General features: G+C 39.1%; 1 protein-coding gene across 1 annotated transcript in view; it reads left to right on the forward strand.

Annotated features, from left to right (window-relative positions):
* Positions 1 to 19,714, forward strand: part of LOC306883962 (NACHT, LRR and PYD domains-containing protein 12-like) — a 52,022-nt gene that overhangs the window by 21,237 nt on the left and 11,071 nt on the right. Inside the window, exons 2-6 of the mRNA XM_079439514.1 lie at positions 231 to 428; positions 538 to 651; positions 763 to 870; positions 1,416 to 3,275; positions 6,670 to 6,843. Of these exons, the coding sequence (XP_079295640.1) occupies positions 244 to 428; positions 538 to 651; positions 763 to 870; positions 1,416 to 3,275; positions 6,670 to 6,843 (2,441 nt within the window). The 5' untranslated portion in view covers positions 231 to 243. The remainder of the gene's footprint in view (positions 1 to 230; positions 429 to 537; positions 652 to 762; positions 871 to 1,415; positions 3,276 to 6,669; positions 6,844 to 19,714) is intronic.

The raw sequence follows: 19,714 nt of genomic DNA on the forward strand, positions 1-19,714 counted from the left end.
AAAATGCTATAGTTTTAAGTTCAATAAACTATGTAATTGATTATAATTATGGTGTTCTCATTTTTTATAAGTTAGTAGTACTGTTCGGGTTTACAGTGCACACTATGTCCCCGTTTAAATACTGTAAAGATGCTTTCCAGTGTAGACTTGAAGTTTATATTAAAGGAAATGGTTTATTTTACAGTTTGTCTGAAGATGACAGTTGTGTGTCACTGTATGTCCAAATGCAGAACAGAAATCTTTATGGAGACGCAGAAGAAGACTGGTTGTAAAATGAGTTTCTATCAGGAGAGAAAAGAGGAGGATGTTGATCATTCTCAGTACCAGAGAGCAGAATCTCCAGAGCCCAGCTGTATGTCTATGAAGAGTGAAAAATCCATGCCAGATCGCCCTAAATTCAGTGATGGACCAGTGACCTTTAACACCAGGTGGGACAATAACTATTGCTGTAGACGAGACAGTATTATAAGAATGGTAAACATCAGTGATAGAGAGAAATAATCTGAATTATTGATGTGATCTTTTTATTGTCACTAGAAAAAAGAAAAAGAAAGCCGCATCTTCAGAGCCCAGCTGTGTGTCTGTGAGGAGTGATAAATCCATGCCAGATCGCCCTAAATTCAGTGATGGACCAGTGACCTTTAACACCAGGTGGGACAATAACTATTGCTGGAGACAAGAGACAGTATTATAAGAATGGTAAACATCAGTGATAGAGAGAAATAATCTGAATTATTGATGTGATCTTTTCATTGTCACTAGAAAAAAGAAAAAGAAAGCTGCATCTTCAGAGCCCAGCTGTGTGTCTGTGAGGAGTGATAAATCCATGCCAGATCGTCCTAACTTCAGTGAAGAACCCCTTAAGCCCAGGTGAGACAAGAGATATCAGTGATGAAGCTGTGACCTCTGACTCTGTGTGAGCAGACATGCAGCTGACTGAACTGATGCAATAAAATGAGAGTGAGACAATTTAATGAACCCATATTTGAAATCAATGTCTTCTTTAACAAACAACACCATAATTGGCACGTTACATGGTTTAACTATATTTTGAGCATCACCACAAATACGTACATTATAGAGCGCTCTCATTTGAATATGAACCAGATTCATCCATGATCGTCATCAGCTGTGTGTCCTTTAACAGTGTTTTTGGTAATCTGGTTCCAGTTTTCAGCATTTCAAAGCATTTCATTCTCATCTTCGTGAAGGAGAGATCAGAGCCCAAGATCTTGTTTGTGGAGCATGATTTTATAAATACAGTGTTCGACAGTTAAAACAAACATGGAGAGACTCAAGTTTAATTTTAAGAATTAAGATGGTTCTAGCTGATCTGGGACAGTTTCTGCTTAAAAATAGTCTAGGTCTGTATTAAATTCATTGTGTTGTTGTTCTTGTTTCTGCTGTGTGGATAGAGTTGATCAGCCTGGAAAACTGCAGCAGGAACCTCCTCAACAAGTAGATCACAAACTGCAAAGAGTCAAAGACCAGCACAAAACCAGCATGAAGAACAAGTATGAGAGATTGTTTGATGGAATCAAACTCCAGGAGAATGAAACCCTCCTGAACAGGATCTACACACAGCTCTACATCATAGAGGGAGAGAGTGAAGGCGTGAATAAAGAACATGAAGTTTTACAGATGGAGAAAACAGCCAGAACAAAACACTCACAAGACAATCTAATCTACTGCAATGACATCTTTAAAGCCTCAGATGAACCAGGATGTGAGGAGAAAGACCAAATCAAGACTGTTCTTACTAAAGGCATCGCTGGAATCGGAAAAACTGTCTCTGTGCAGAAGTTCATTCTGGACTGGGCTGAGGGAAAAGACAATCAGGATGTAGATTTCATGTTTGTGTTTCCATTTCGAGAGCTGAACTTGATCCGAGATCATCAGTACAGTCTTCACAGACTTCTGCTGGACTTTCATCCTGAACTTCAAGATCTGGACTCAAAGATTTATGAGGAGTGTAAAGTTGTGTTCATCTTTGATGGTCTGGATGAAAGCAGAATCACACTGATGTTTTCAGACGCTCAGAAAGTTTGTGATGTGACTGAGACTTCATCAGTGGATGTGTTGATGTCAAACCTCATGAAAGGAGAGCTGCTTCCCTCTGCTCTCATCTGGATCACCTCCAGACCAGCAGCAGCCAATCAGATCCCCTCCAAATACATCAACCGTCTGACAGAAATTCAGGGATTCAATGAGCCTCAGAAGGAGGAATATTTCAGGAAGAGAATCAGTGACCAGCATCAAGCCAGCAGAATCATCTCACACATCAGAAGAGCAAGAAGCCTCCACATCATGTGCCACATCCCAGTCTTCTGCTGGCTCTCATCCACTGTGCTTCAGAAGCTCCTGGAAGAAGATCTGAGTGCAGAAATCCCTCAAACTCTGACTGAAATGTACATCCACTTCCTGCTGATTCAGATCAACATGAGGAACCAGAAGTATGAAGAGAGAGATCCAGAGAAACTCCTGCAGTCCAACAGAGAAGTGATTGTGAAACTTGCTGAAGTGGCTTTCAAACAGCTGATGAAGGGCAATGTGATGTTTTATGAGGAGGACCTGATTGAGAGTGGCACAGACGTCACTGACGCTTCAGTGTATTCTGGGATTTGCAGTGAGATTTTTAAGGAGGAATCTGTGATTCATCAGAGGAAAGTCTACAGTTTCATTCATCTGAGCGTTCAGGAGTTTCTTGCTGCTTTCTATCTGTTTTACTGCCATCTGACAAAGAATATGGAGCCATTGCAGGACATTAATTATGAAAAATACAGTTCTGAGAAAAACTCTTTGTATGATCTACTACGATCAGCAGTAGATAAAGCCCTTAAGAGTGAGAATGGAAACCTGGATCTGTTCCTGCGGTTCCTGTTGGGCATATCACTGGAGTCCAATCAGAGACTCTTACAGGATCTACTGACACACACAGAAAACAGCTCAGAAAGCATCAGACAAATCACACAATACATTAAAGACAAGATCAAGAAAAAAGACTATATCATGAAACTCTCCACTGAAAGATCCATCAATCTGTTTCTCTGTCTGTTGGAGGTGAAAGATCAGACTCTGTCCAGAGAGATTCAGGAGTTTGTGAAATCAGGCAAACACTCAGAGAATGAACTCACTCCTGCTAACTGCTCAACAATTGCCTACATGCTTCAGATGTCAGAAGAGCCACTGGATGAGCTGGATCTCATGAAATACAACACAACAGATGAGGGTAGAGGAAGACTGATACCAGCTGTGATCAACTGCAGAAGAGCTCTGTGAGTATTCATTCATGCCATCACATTAGAAACAGATTAGTCTGCACTTGAGGCTCACACTAATCAATCAGGTTACCCTGTTTTTATTTATATAGCATTTATTTATATAGAAATAATTTATTTCTCATTTCTGAGCACCGAAACAGATAGAATATGAGCAGCTGAAAGCACAGCTGTGTGGACCACATTGTTCATAATCTCACATTCAGAATTAAAAGCAGGATTAGAAACTTTTATACTCCAAACTAATTGTTACTTAGTAGTAAAAAATACATTTTCTTCAAAGAAATATAAAGACTGCACAAGAAAAGGAGGGAACATTGCTGGAAAAAAAGCCAAAGATGTCTGTTATCACAGAGTTTTGAGTCATGGAGAATAAACAACATGTAAAAACAATAAGAAATGATGTTTAGATATTAACATTTTTATATTTTAGACAGTAAATTATTACTGCTTACCACAATGTAAACTTTTATATCTGAGCAGATATTCGCAAACACAGTATTTCAGAGTAAACACTGACATAAACATTCTTAGACTGTTCATATCGCATTGTAAACTTTCACATTACTTTTATATTGTATTACATATCATATAGCTATTACATTGTAGAACATAAAATTTACATCCTTGTTTTGTACGATATTTATATAATAAAAAGTTGCCTGAATAGGCTATATTTATCAGATTTCAATATTTCACTCAATTTCATACCTTTAATTTAGTCAATATAGCTTGAGAAAAGCCCAGCTAGTAAAATGTTTACATGTTTATGTAAAAATATGTTAACTAATATAACGTCGCTGTCGGGCGGAAACCTCCTATGTCCAAATTTTGTCAATTTCATATTTTTTCACAAATCGATGCTATTGGTCAGTCCCCACGTGGCTCTGTTATTTTTTACAAATTATTAACCAATGTGTTGAAAATAGCTTGAGAGCAAATCTCTTAACTCCTTTGGACACTTCAACTGTCTGAGAAGTCTCGTAACTCCACCTCTTCTTCACTCCGTGGGAGCCTCGCGGCATTATGCCTCCTCAAGATTTAAAGTCGCAATGAATCCTCGTCGAGCAACACGTCCTCTGAGGTAAATGTCCTCAAAACACTGATTATTCATGATTCAGTTATATGAATTATATAATAACAGTTTATATATTATATAAAACAGTTATATCTCGATCGCTTTTTATTTATGGGTGAAAAAAGGGCTGTCTACTGCTGCCAAGTAAGCCTATCTTTTGATAACTCTGTCTGTTTTTTAGACCATAACGAGTGACAATAGTTAAGTTAGATACATTTGAGTAGGCCTGTTTTGTTAAAAATCGATAGCTGTAATGCAGAAGGAAGCCAGTGAGCCACGAAGGTAAGTTTGTGAGCAGATTAGGTTAATTTCCACCAATTAGACAGCCTAGTCAGCTCATCGTTTTTGGATTGCATCACTTATAGCTCTTAAACCTTTAAAATAGAGTTTAAGAAGATGTATGTAACCACAGTCATTAGCTTTGATTAGCTCTTAAAGCCTTGGCTCTTGTCAAAAGGCTCAACGCGACCGCAGACTTTGATGAACACTGCTGGCAGCAGCGACGTCTGTGTCCGTACCATTTTTATCAATGACAGCGTGATCTCGTATCTCCCTGCTCCCAAGTCATAAATCTTGTATCTCCGATTAAACATGATTTTGGGGAAATGTTGTATTAATGTTGGTACACAACAGTATATGATAGCAATATAAGGTATAGTACCAACTTTAACGATACAATGTTTAATAACTGAAAAAATATGCAGTTTTTTTAATTTCCTGAAAAATTATGGTTTTGGAGATGCGAGGATTCCGCCCGACAGCAACGATAAGTAAGAATACATTACTTACTCGACAGAAATTATATCATCCGCTAAATAAAGCCACATTGGATCGCACCGTTCTTCCAAGGTAAATTCTGGCTTATTCCTCACAGTGTGTCTTCTTCCAAAATATTTCTGCTTTGTTTACGGAGTTGATGTGGGAGTTTACATGTTCATGTGGCTGATTACTGTATGAATAGGCTGCGCTGTGCATGAGTGTGACCACATTACAAATAATGAGCTCAGACCGGAAAGTCTGCACCTTGTGTTTGCTTTATTAGAGAATATTTGTTTTCAATTTGAATTGGTTCATTTAAAAGTAGACATTTCAAGCTTTCTATAGACTCGTTACAGACTCTCATGTTACATGTTCTCGTGTCTGTGAGGCAAGTATTCGCGGAGTTTCAGTTCATTTTAGTGATGTGTTTCAGAAAGAAATTCACTGAGACTGAGATGGCTGAAAGCGCACCCTGTTTATTTTCTTTATTTTAACTTGGCCAGCTGGTCTTAGGGCTCTCTTGGTGAGTAGGATGAGAGTAGAAGGACTGTGAAGAAGAAACTGGGTGCAGGCTCTGTGGCCATGATAGAACAGGTTGAAAATTCAACCTTTATTTGTATCAAGGCTGTCAGCGTGTTCAGGAGTGACCACCATGGTTGCATTGAAGGGAGAGGAAACAGCCGCTGTGTCCAAGATGAGGGAGCTGGGAATGGCTGCCATGGGAGAGATGATTGATCTTGGAATGGCCTCCGTGGCCCGAGATGAGGGAGATTGAGACGGTCTACATGGCAGAGACAAAGGAATTTAAAAAGACTTCTGGATTATGCTGCAAGGCCAGAGTGGATTCAGGGAATAAATAGGCCCACAACATTAAAGATACAGCATTATATTTCATTGCACACATGGGGTACATTTTATCTCTGTGTGCATTAAACTCAACTTGAATGTTTCCTGAAAATAAAGCTAGTTTGTTTTGCGATGTTCATACTTGATCTGTGAGTGTTGTTTGTGAGTGTTGATGTGAAGTTGTGTCTCAATGCCCACTTAAGAATTATTGTACAAAATATGTCATTGCATCTTTGAGAGACAATCTCTGTTCATCCTGTTACAGTGAAAAATACATAACAGCTGGATTTTCTTTAATAGAACATTTTTACAGTAAAGAAATGCCTCGACCTCTCTATTATTTACTTTTAATCAGTCATCAATCTACATGACACTTAAACCATTTTGTGACTGAATGTTGCAAACAGACAACGTGATCTGCTTCGTCAATAAAACTAAAACCTTCTGTTTTATCAATGCAAATGTTCAGAAAAAAACATTGCAAACTGTGAAAGAACATTAATTTAATAAAAATCAAGAGTCAAGCGCTTCAAATGAATAATTCTCCCACTAAATGTGCTTGTTAGGATTTACAGATAGCCCCTGCATGTCACATAGGATATTAGATACGTGATCAATAAAATACATTTTAGTGTCATGCACAGAATACAGAAAACATAACTTTGACCATCCATCTCCTCCTCACTGTACTGTCATGCTCTGTTATAGACTTGCTGGATGTTGCCCTTTTGATCAGCACTGTGAAACTGTGTGTTCGGCTCTCCAATCATCAAACTCTCATCTGAATGAGCTGGACCTGTGTATAAATGACCTGAAGGATTCAGGAGTGAAGCTGCTTTCTTATGGACTGAAGAGTCTAAGATGTCAGCTGGAGATACTAAGGTTTGACTTTCATGATCATTAATTTATTATGTATTATGTTCAAATATGTGTATGAATAGCTGTTTCATTAATATGACTACCTACTACAACTTTATATTTTAGTATGAATCTATGAGTGGCATTTTCTTGGAGGGCACAAGCAGTGTCTCTTCAATAACACCTGATGAGAAAGTAATCACATGCTGGAAAGTTTTGAGAGTGACGTCTGCGTATAAAAATGTGATTCACTCTCATAATCACAATGACTGACAGATTGATAATCATAACAATAGATGGGACAAAAATATTATATGTCAAAATAAATGAGCATGAAGACTAAAGCACCCTCACTAATTTCAGAAGCACCCTCAGTGATTTGGTTCCAGCCAAGCCTGATATGTGAGACTCAAGAGACTCGTGTGTGTTATGAATGCCACTCATTAACATTGATCCCACCAGCCCACACTGCTTCACACCACTATAGTGCATGCTGCACCAATAAATTATGCAGCTGAAAATCAGATCTTTTCAGGTAGACTGTTCTCAGTATTAATTGCGAGTGATCAAATCAGATTTGTGTGTTCAGTCATAGCCAACTTATCATAGCATGGGTTGTTTTGGTAACGGTGTAACCATGTTTTTAATAAGGCTTTCAAAACAGATGCAGGAAAAATGAAGGTACATCCTCTCATTCTCCAAATATATGATCTGTTGAGTTGTGGTGCAGAACTCTGTCGCACAAGTAAAACTCAGCGATGAAGCAGACTGGTACATATTGTGATATTCCATGCTGTAGTCATGGTGGGCTTCAGATTTATTTGACGACTGCATGAATACCTCTGGAATTTCCATCACAGGTTTTGATGTAATTGTTGTGTTTCACGTTAAGAAAGACGCAGAAGACTATTTGAAATCTGATTTGAGTAGCCAGAGTGTCCATATGTGGTTTGAATAAAATTTCCATGCTGATCAAAGATCAAAGGCCACAGGCTGCAAAGATTTGGTAGTGATGTCTGTGTATAAATATTAGATTCACTCAATTAGGTAGCCCTGATGTGACTCCTTTGGGCCCCATGTTTGTGCTGGCTGGGAAGTTATATTTGTATATATTGTATAATTTATCCAAAGATTAAATCATTATTGCAACAGATGTAAACAAAAGAGAGAGGGGGAAGGACTTAAATGCAGGAGTTTTATTAAACAAACTGGTTTCAAGTATTCAAGTATTCAGGTGAATGAATTCAAGAGCACCATCATCATCTCACAAACATGTGATCAAAATATAGAGAACAGTTTGCATAGAGTGCAAAAACCCAGAGATAAAGAGTCCATAACCACTTAAATTAGCACGTAAAACAGATAACTGAGAGAACAGAATGGCTTCAGGGAAGCACATAAATGGAAATAGCAAAACACGCTGAACTTAACTAGTCAGTAGTACCGGCGCAGTAATCAACACAGATATGTCTCGTACTTTGTGATACATCAGAGGAATACACACAGTCTTGCGTTCGTGGTACATTTGAGGAATATACACAGTCTTTGCACTAGAAACAAATGGGATTATAATCCTTGGAAACAACCGCAATCCCGAGAACACAACAGTATCAGGTAAATTTCTCCGGAGAGCGGGTGAATGAATGCAGAGGTGATTGTCTTCAGGTGAGTCCAATGAACACTCCAGCAAGTGAGCGTGGGAGACTGAGTGCAACGATGGAGAAACCATTGCAGTGAGGGAGAAACTGATGCAAAAATGACAGTAGCACGAGCGGCTCCTAATGCAAGCAGGCAGTCGACACCGGGGTCTTCCACGAGGTCTAGGAGCTGGTCTTTCCGGATGGGTCCGGGGAAATTCCTTGATGAGTTCAGGGTCGAGAATGTCCTCTGCATTGACCCAGGACTGATCCTCTGGGCCATACCCCTACCAGTCAATTAGGTACTAAAATACCCTGCCCCGGTGTCTGGAATCCTGGAGTTCATGAACCTGAAAAGTGATGATGGCTGGGGGGCCCCTTGAGTCACCTTTTTCAACCTCCTCTCTCAAACCACCAGCAGGTTTCAGGAGTGAGACATGAAATGTGGGAGAGACATGATAATTAGCAAGGAGTTGTAAATGGTAAGACACAGGAGTTATTTATTTGGTAACACTTTATTTCGATAGTCCACTTTAGACATTCTACTAACAGTAAGTAACTTTGTAACTACATGTTAACTAGCAGTCATTAGAGTATTAGTAGACGGTCTGCTTAATATCTTCTAACACTTTATTTTGATGGGTCCACAACATACAAAATACTGACTATAAGAAACTTTGCAACTATATGTCAACTTACTCTACTAACCCTAAACCTACCCTACTGAGAATTAGTAGACATGTAGTTGCAAATTAATGAGAATTAGTTGACATGTCGTTGACATATAGTTACAAAGTTACTTATAGTTAGTAGAATGTCTAAAGTGGACTATCGAAATAAAGTGTAACCATTTATTTTATGATCTTAAAGGCACCCACGTACCTGTGACTTAGTTTTCAGCAGGGCAGATGAAGATGAAGATCTCAAGTGGAGAGCCACACTCACTGACCAGGTTGATACTGTGAGCTGGGACGATCAGCTTGTTCCTTCTGACATCTTAGGGCACGTTGAAGATGTACATGAGCTTGGTCCCAGGTAGCCTCGGTTCTTTCTAGTCAGTCATTGACGCCAGGGAGTTTGGTGGGTTCGCCTGACCAGGGAAATAGTGGGGGCTGATTTCCAAGGATTCAAATGGGGTCAACCCAGTGGAGGGATTTCTCAATGAATTCTGTGCATGATCTGCCCAGAACAAGTATCTAATCCAGTCAGACTGATTTAGTCAAGTCAAGTCACCTTTATTTATATAGCGCTTTTAACAATACAGATTGAGTCAAAGCACTTAACAGTATCAAATTGGAGAATAGAGTGTCAGTAATGTATAATAAGATTAAACACTCAATTTTCAGTTAAAGGCATTTCATTATTGAATTCAGTGATGTCATTGTCTAGCTCAGTTTAGTTTAAATAGTATCTGTGAAATCAAATTGACGATAATCGCTAAAAAATCAAGTGTCCCCAACTGAGCAAGCCAGAGGCGACAGTGGCAAGGAACCAAAACTCCCTCTGTGACAGAATGGAGAAAAAACCTTGGGAGAAACCAGGCTCTGTTGGCAGTTCTCCTCTGGCCAGGATATTATTGTTTATTTATTGTTTAATTATTGATTTAATTACAATTTTAAATGTATAAATGTATTATATTTCTATTTTTATATTGTTGCAATTTCTAACAATAATAGTATTATGTAGTTATGTATTTTATTATATTTTTAGTTATTTTGTTTTATTTTTAGTTTTATTGTATTTTTAGTCGAGGTCTTCACTGGGAATATGTCACCGGGGCTAACCCAGGTGTCCGGCCTCTGCTGACAATCAAGGCCGCAGACATGATCTCCCGGCGCCGATCCACCATCTGATCCGGACACGGACTGAGAAACAGAATAAGAAAGAAACAGACAAATATTACAATAGTCTAATCTTGAGGTCATAAATGCAATGAATTAGCATTTCTGCATTTGACGTTGAGAGCATAGGTCGCAATTCAGATGTGTTTTTGAGATGGAAAAACGCAGTTTTACAGATGCTAGAAATGTGGCTTTCAAATGAAAGATTGCTATCAAACAGCACACCTAGGTTCCTAACTGATGAAGAAGAATTGACAGAGCAGCCATCAAGTGTTAGATAGTGTTCTAGATTATTACATGTGGGGTTTTTAGGTCCGATAATTTACACCTCTGTTTATTCATAATTTAGCAGTAAGAAGTTACTCGTCATCCAGTTTTTTATATCGACTATGCATTCCATTAGTTTCTCAATTTGGTGTGTTTCACCAGGCAGTGAAGCAATATAGAGCTGAGTATCATCAGCATAAAAGTGAAAGCTAACACCTTGTCTCCTGATAATATCTCCCAAGGGTAACATGTAAAGCGTGAAAAGTAACGGCCCTAGTACTGAGCCTTGAGATACTCCATACTGCACTTGTGATCAATATGATACCTCTTCATTCACTGCACTTCCACTAATGCCAACAAAGTGTTCTAGTCTATTTAAAAGAATGTTGTGGTCGATAGTGTCGAACGCAGCGCTAAGATCCAGTAGAACTAATAAAGAGATACAACCACGATCAGATGATAGAAGCAGGTCATTTGTAACTATAATGAGAGCAGTCTCAGTACTATGATACAGTCTAAATCCTGACTGGAATTCCTTACAGATACCATTTTTCTCTAAGAAGGAATATAATTGTGAGGATACTACCTTTTCTAGTATTTTTGACAGAAAACGGAGATTTGAGATCGGTCTGTAATTAACTAGATCTTTGGGGTCAAGTTGTGGTTTTTTAATGAGAGGCTTAAAAACAGCCAATTTGAAGGTTTTGGGGACATATCCTAATGACAATGATGAATTAATAATAGCCAAAAGAGAATCTATGACTTCTGGAAGTAGCTCTTTTAGTAGTTTAGATGGAACAGGGTCTAACATACATGTTGTTGGTTTAGATGATTTAACAAGTTACAATACAATTCTTCCTCTCCTATAGTAGAGAATGAGTGGAATTGTTCCTCAGGGGATCTATAGTGCATCTGATGCGATACTGTAGCTGATGGCTGCATGGTTACAATTTTATCTCTGATAGTATCGATCTTGGAAGTAAAATAGTTCATAAAATCATTACTGCTGTGCTCTTGGGAAATGCCAACACCTGTTGATGCTTTATTTTTCGTTAATTTAGTGACTGTTGTGGTGGCTTCTGCCCATGCTATGAGGAATCATTCTCAGAGTCTTGGGGTTTTGATGCCAGAATTTAGATTTTATTATCAGAGACAATAAAACCGAGAGACCCTGCAGTGAATCTCCCGAATCTGAGTTTGTTCCCTCTTAAATACAGTTTTTTCCCTTAAGGCGTGTTCTATACATTTCCTATATCGTTATTGTTTCTTAAGAAACAGTCTCCATCTGTTTCCTAGAGCAGACACTAGGCCCCACTTTATGTTACGTTAAAGGAAGAGGCCCTATCATGTCACAACAGGATGTGTATGTTTTGAAGTGTGAGCATTCACTAGTTATAACAACAGCGAGGGTCTCAGAGCGATGGTTCAATATTAAGAGGCCCAGTCCGCATTAGGCTATTAATGAGAAGAAACTCATTCACTCCATATAAAGAGTAAGTTGTTTTCGTTCTTTCATATGCATTTGTCTGCCTCCCAATAAAGAAATGGTATGTAAAAAGCATTTCACTTGTACGGGGTGAGCGGGGCACAAATGTGGGGTTAATTGTAACACTACAAGATTGAAATATTTCCACACGCTAGCATAACAAAATTTAGAAATATTTCCTATTATTTCCTTGCTATATCATCACTAGGCTAGAGACAAATGTTCCAAAGTTTTTGGAATCTTTTGAAGATATTGCTGAACATGTATTTAATCATTGCAAAAGTAAATTTCTGGCTGAAATAAATTTGTCATCTCGGTTTGTTTAGGCTTATTTAAAATATTTACAATTATTTCACAAATATTTTCATCTTCAAACTGTTTTAGATAGTTCTGCTTTACTTCTTTTGCTTTGCTAAAATAAAAAGTGTTGGGCTGTGCTCCGATCTCCCCTACACACACGGACAGATCATATGAGCATTTTCTGCGCTTAACACCGTGATGAGCAACACTCTCAGCACGGATTATATTTCATTTACTCATCTGTAAATGAAGAAATTAAAACATAAATAGTATTTAGTGAAAATTTACAGTTGTACTATAAAGTAAAATAGATATTTTTCTTAACTACTTAATTTGTGCCATATGAAACTTTTAATTAAGATTAAGTTTACCATAATGTCATTTGTTTTTTTATCTCAAATATTTTGGTTGGTCTTGAAATAGATTAGCCTATACTTGTTTAGGTGGGTCGTGGAATGGAAAAGTTTGAGAACCTCTGTCTCTTAAACCATTCTATTCTACAGCTTGAACTGTGTATGAGTATTGGTACAATATATAAGACTAGTCTTGCTTCAAAGCAAACTAGGCAGTCCCCCTCCCCCTTTTTTTGTGTGTGTGTAATTTACCTATTTATACCAATTATTTTCTTTTACCATAAAACATTTGAATTGCTAATTTTTTATAACTGATATTATGATTATTATCTACAATGTGTCTATTTTATCTAGATACTTTTTTTTTTGCTTCTCGTCCAATTATTATTAATTTTGTATTAAGTAAAAGCCACTTCCAGATACAGATGAGGGTTGAAAAGTCAATTCTGGGCAAGTCTGGGTGCTGTTGTCTACGGCTTGAGCTTGTAGAATTAGATGCATTAGGCATGTGATGATCATCAGATATCTTTTCTATTTTCTGCTTCTCTGACAAAAGAATGTGAGATTCTTGCTTATCTCTTTCATCAGTTTGCACTTCATCTTATGTCACCAGTCTCTTCTTGTCACTCTTTCCTGAGTTGTCTGCTTGTCGTTTCCTTTTCTTTCCACTTCCTCTTTTCCATTTTTTGGCCCACATCTGCTCCAAAGTATTTTGATCATCTTATTAGCCATCTCTCATCAATCATTCCATTTTCACCAGGGTGACTCTTTGCGAGTCGTGTCAATGGTCTTTCCCTCGTTGGCAAGGGAGGGTCGTTACTAGCACGCCCTTCACCCCTCACTTCATGCTGTGTGGGGTTGTTGAAGTGGTTCTTATTGGTGGAGCAAACCATTCCCTGGCCCTGATAGAACTGCTGTAACCTGTAAATGGAAACCTTCACAGTTTTGTTAGTGTTATCAAGCATGCTCATTTGCTCATCTGGCCAGTCGTCTTTTTTGGTGTGACCTGTGGAAACTTCATGTGGGTTGAGGGCTGTCCTGGCCCTTTTTTTGTTTTTTTTAGCTCTCACAAATCCAGTTCTGTCAATTCAATGACTATAGGGCTAATACCCATTTTCTATAATATAATAAAGAATTTGGTTTTACTCAGTTATCTGCATCCTTATTATTTTTCAAATTATTTCAAATTTATTCTCAACAATTTATTCATTTATCTTTATAGAGTTCCACTATATCACTAGATAATTTCCTGGGCCTATCTTGCTCAGTAGCATAGGCATTTTAACCTGGAAAACACTCAACCCACTTTATTTATGTTAACAATCAGAAAGACAATATTTTCCCTTTTGACAGAATCAGCTCCATCATGATATGCTGAAAAGTGAAAGTGAAAAGAAAGTTAGATGTGGGGTGGACAGAGCAAACTTGCTTGCTTTGCCTTCCCATGTTATGTGCTGCGCAAGTGTGGCATTGTTTTTCTTTCTGCCACAACAATAACCTAGGTACTGACCAGGAAACTTAGCCAAATTCATCCATGATCATTATTGTACTGGGCATTCTTTGCCCTGTGGGCCCAGATATTAAAATTTGCATATAGATGTTTTGGCAAAATAATTGATTTGCCTCAGTGTCCACACAGTTTCTGAATGTCAAATGCATCTGGACAACATCGGTCACCATAAAGTTTAATTTAACACTGCAGTATAAACCTCTTTTTTTTTTTTTTTTTTTACAAAAATCTAATAGATTAATTTGTTTAATATAATTGTCTGCTTTGTGCAATTGAGAGAAACAATTGTAATTTCTCAAATGTCACTTGTTTCTGTAATTTAAAGTTTAGTCACATACTTTTTGTTATTGCTCATGAGCTACTTTGAGAAGAGGATTGGAGATCTCTGTACAATCTAGGATCCATGGCCATCAACATTTCTATCTTGTTACCCCCAGTGATGATAGCATTTATGATTTCATGATTTTGGATCTCTGGAGTAAACATTTTTGTTATTTTATTCAATCTAGCCCTAGTAAATTACCATTAAACAAAATGGAGTGACCAGTATTTTTTATTTTATCAGCTATATTTTTCCTATTAGACATTTTGTCTACCCTTTTTTACTTAAAATTTGTTATTGTTGTTGATTTTTCTTTTTTTTTCTTTTCCCCAATGAGTTCAGTATTGTTTTCAGTATTCAGTTGTGCATTTCCTTCTTAGTGGGTTAATGAGAGAGCCCTCACTATGCCAAATCCAGCTCCATTTTTATCTGATTGGTGAGTCAAGCACCCACTTCTATCTGTCAAAATTCCTTTTTCTTTAAGACATAAGGCTGGACTGGTACCTACTGAAAAGCAGATTGAGAATGTTAGTTAAAATACAGAATTCAGAGAATTGCTGGGAGACCCATGAATAATCAAGATTAATACAGTTAATAAAATAAACTTTGAAACAGTCTCTATAGTGATCAAATAAATATGCAGCACTGTATTGAATAAATACTGGGGGTTATGTTTGTTTTCTTCTAGAAGAGACGAAAAGTAATCAGATCTAGCCCTTTTTAATGGTTTTCTGTAGGATAGGGTACTTTCCCGCCAAGCTATACGAAACACCTCTAGTTTTGTTTTCCTCCAGCTGTGCTCCATTTTCCGGGCTGCTCTCTTTAGGGAGCGAGTGTGCTCATTATACCATGGAGTCAGACTGTTTTCTTTGATCTTCCTTAAGCGTAAAGGAGCAACTGTATCTAAAGTGCTAGAAAAGAGAGAGTCCATAGGTTCTGTTAAATCATCAAGTTTTTCTGTGCTGTTGGATATGCTGAGGAATTGAGATAAATCAGGAAGATTACTTACAAAGCAGTCTTTGGTGGTAGAAGTGATGGTTCTACCATACTTGTAACAAGGAGTAGAATTTACAGTTTTAGCTATATGGAGTTTACACAAGACTAGATAATGATCTGAGATATCATCGCTTTGCTGCAGAATTTCAACACCACTAACATCAATTCCATGTGACAGTATTAAATCTAGAGTATGATTTCGACAATGAGTAGGTCCTGAAACGTGTTGTCTAACCCCAATAGAGTTCAGAATGTCTATGAATGCTGATCCTAATGCATCTTTTTAATTATCGACATGGATATTAAAATCACCAACAATTAAGACTTTATCTGCAGCCAGTATTAACTCAGATAGAAAATCAGCAAATTCTTTAATAAAGTCTGTGTGGTGCCGTGGTGGCCTGTATACAGTAGCCAGTACAAACATCACAGGGGATTTATCACTAACACGTGTTTCTCTAGATAATGTTATACGCAGCACCATAACTTCAAACGAGTTATACTTAAAGCCTGCCCTCCGGGAAATACTGAGAATATTGCTATAAATTGTAACAACACCTCCCCCTTTACCTCTTTGACGTGGCTTATTTTTATAGCAGTATCTTGGGGGGATTTTTGTTTCTTGTCAAACAGAGCAAATCTAGATTATTATCATTGATCAAATCATTTACAAAAAGTGCTTTTGAAGAAAGGGACCTGATATTCAGTAAGCCAAGTTTTATCAATTGTTTCTCTGTATTGTAAACATTTTTTATTTGTTGAACATCAATTCAATTGTTACTCTTAATTTGGTTTGGACGTTTTCTGTATTTTCTAGTTCAGGGAACAGACACAGTCTCTGTAGTGTGATATATAGGTGAAGGAGTCTCTATGTCTACGTCGAAGGCGGTCGCATTTTTCTTCCCTCCCTTACCCTTACCTCCCCTGCTTGCTCTCTTGTCTTGTCCTTGTCTAACACTGGAAGAGACTCTCTCTGCACTATTCGACAAAACCGAAATTATGGATCTGATCAACTGGTCTCTTAACGCAATTGACACCATCTTCTCGACTAGAAGTTTGGGATCGGGAGAGCCCGGGTGTCCTGCTGGAACTTTCGCAGCTGGCTACACGATGGACGCATGGGAGAGGTGGTGGGTCGTGTGTCTGGCGGCTCTTTCCGTGGAGGACATTGAAGACATCTACCTATTCGGAACCATGATAACTGGGTTTCTGCTGATTGGATTGGGCGTTGCCCTGAATTATCGGAGAATTAAGGAGACGGGAACAGTTGTCCAAAACCTCACAAGGCTGCCCGTCATGATTGAAGCAGTCGGCAGAGCGGTCGCCTCTGAGACAGAGACTATTAACCGCAATATGGATTCGATCACGGATAAGCTCTTGGCTTTGGAAAGGAAAATTGATGGACAAGGAGATCAGAATGAACAATGAGAATAGCTGTGAAATTAGGCAGCTGTTCGCCCAAAGACCAAACAATCTTATCTCTTTTCGGCTTCCCAAAACAACAGAACAGCTTGGCAAGGTTGTTCTGGAATCTAACTCCCCGGACGAATGCTGCAGGGAGACGCTCTTTCTTCCCTCCCCCCTCAACAGACACCTTGTGATTGTCGAGCGTTTGGGCTCTGGCCAAGGTCGTTTCCATGGCAATTGCTGTGTCGCACCACAATCTGCGGACTGAGACAACTTGTTTGGAGTGCCAGCGCGGCGGATCTCTAGGGACACGAACTTACACATACACACACTCATACGCTCATAGATACAGATATTCATTCACCTCCCTTTCCACATCCAACGCCTTTGCCGCTTCTTCCCGTCAGACTGATAACGGGTCTGTGTTAGCGCTGTAATGGCTGCTGACCGGATGGCTGGTCGTCTGAACTGGATTATTCTCTGCAAGTTCCTGTATTGACTGTGCTCTATGCTGAGGTTTTTTTGTCTGTTCTCACACTGTACTCCCGTTCAGGAGCATAGTGTGAGGATTATTTTTTTCTCCTTCCTTTCCTCATGTTGTGCTGTATTTTTCTTCTCTATTGCATTTCGTTGCCTTGTATCTACATATGCAATGACAATAAATTGAATCCAATCCAATCCAATGTGCTGAGAAGTAACTGACTTCTGTGACGTGAGGCGGCTAGCAGACGGTCAGTTTAGCCAGTCTGTCTGCTTCCTGACCTGGACCCCAGTTAGTCAAGTACGAACTCTAAGACTATGTGCCATATTTCTAGAGAGAAGAGCGGCACCACCCCAGGAGGGATGAACACCATCTCTTTTCAACAAGTCAGGTCTGCCCCAAAAACTCGTCCAATTGTCTATAAAGTCTATGTTATTCTGCGCGCACCACTTAGACATCCAGCCATTGAGTGACAGCAGTCTGCTATGAATCTCATCACCCCGGTAAGCAGGGAGGGGGCCAGAGCATATTACAGTGTCTGACATCGTACTTGCAAGTTCACACACCTCTTTAACATTATTTTTTAGTGATCTCCGACTGGAGAAGTCTAGCATCATTAGCGTCGATGTGGATAGCAATCTTGCTGAATTTACATTTAGCATTAGCCAGCACTTTTAAATTTGCCAAGATGTCAGGCGCTCTGGCTTCCGGTAAACATTGGAGTATGGTGGCTGGTGTCACTATTTTTACATTCCGTACAATAGAATTGCCAATTACTAGAGCACTTTCATCAGGTTTCTCAGTGGGTGCATCACTGAGTGGGGAGAATCTGTTTGATGTTTTGATTGGAACGGAAGAGTGGTGTTTTGACCTGCGACTAGGCCACCTCACTGTCACCCAGTTGCACTGCTTCATGGGCTCTAATGCCGGAACCGAACAATGTACAGGACTCCCTGAGCTAGTCGCATCCAAGGCCGTATCTACAGCCCTCACATTCTTACTCTCCTCAACTAAAGTTTGGATGCCTGTTTCTAGTTCTAAAATCTTCTCTGTCAGCCTAACTATTTCCCTGCATTTATCACATGTGAATCCCTCATCGCCGACAGAGGTAGATAAACTGTACATGTGGCAAGCAGTGCAAACAACAATAGCAGGAGAAGAAGCCATTACTCACCGTGACTGATGAATGATACCAATTTAACTTACCACTGTTGTTTGATGAACTCGTGAAAAAAGGAACGAGAGAGAAATGAAAATGGAGCGAGAAAAAAGAAAACAATAATAAGCGCGAATAGAAACGCGAGTGGAACCTCGAGTAACAAGCTAACCGGTTTTAAAAGCGAACGATCAAATTAGTTAGATTAGTTTTATAGATAATACCAGAAATGGGACAATAAAATAAATTCTATTCACTTACCTGGGGACTCTTTTCGGGAAAGGCGAGGCATGGATTAACAGATACCGTGCTCATGGTAGACGAGCTCGTGGTGTGAGACTCGTGGCTGTTACACTTACACTGGAATTCAGTTCCCACAATCCATTTCACTCTGATTACGCACACCGCTGCAGCCAATCACACTCTCTACATAAGCCATGGACTTCCTCTGCTGGAGTATTGTTTAGCGTATATCACTCTCTTAGTGATAGATACTCTACGGAGCCAGTTCTAGTTGCAATAGTTTAGTCATAGTCTTGCCTTGCCTTTTTCCCTGTGTTCTGATTCTCATCTGTGTATTTTGGATTACCCCTTTCGTCTTGTCGTTTGGACTCTGTTTGCTCCTGTCTGGACCATTGCTCGTGTACCTGGATTATCTCACTTTATTGTGCCCTGTTGGATTACGTTCGCTGTTGACTGACCCTCGCTTGTTTTCCAGACTGCTCTGTGTCTTGTCTTCTACATACCTGTTTGCCATTATCTGACCTATGCCCGATTGTGACCACGTCTGTAAATAAATGCTCTGCATATGGATCCGCACATCTCACGTCTTGTCCGCCTCGTAACAATAATCATCTTTATCCAGTGTCTGTGCTATTTCTCTCCAGAAGTTATGACTGATAATGATGTCTTTATACTAGAGTTGTGGATATCTCCCAACCCCCTCACAAAAGTGTTTGTCAGCTCTGGCACCTGTTGTTGCTGTGGTCTCTGGTTGTTTGTCTTTAACAATCTTCCCTTTTCTTTTTTAGCTGTGAAACAATGGCCCGGGCCAGTGTGGCCACCTTGTGGCACCTTTGCCCATGGGTGGCCAGTTGAATAGCTCTGTTATAAACCCTACCTGATTAACACATTAATAT

This window comes from Barbus barbus, assembly GCF_936440315.1.
Source record: "Barbus barbus genome assembly, chromosome: 18".
In the NCBI taxonomy this organism is placed as follows: Eukaryota; Metazoa; Chordata; class Actinopteri; order Cypriniformes; family Cyprinidae; genus Barbus; species Barbus barbus.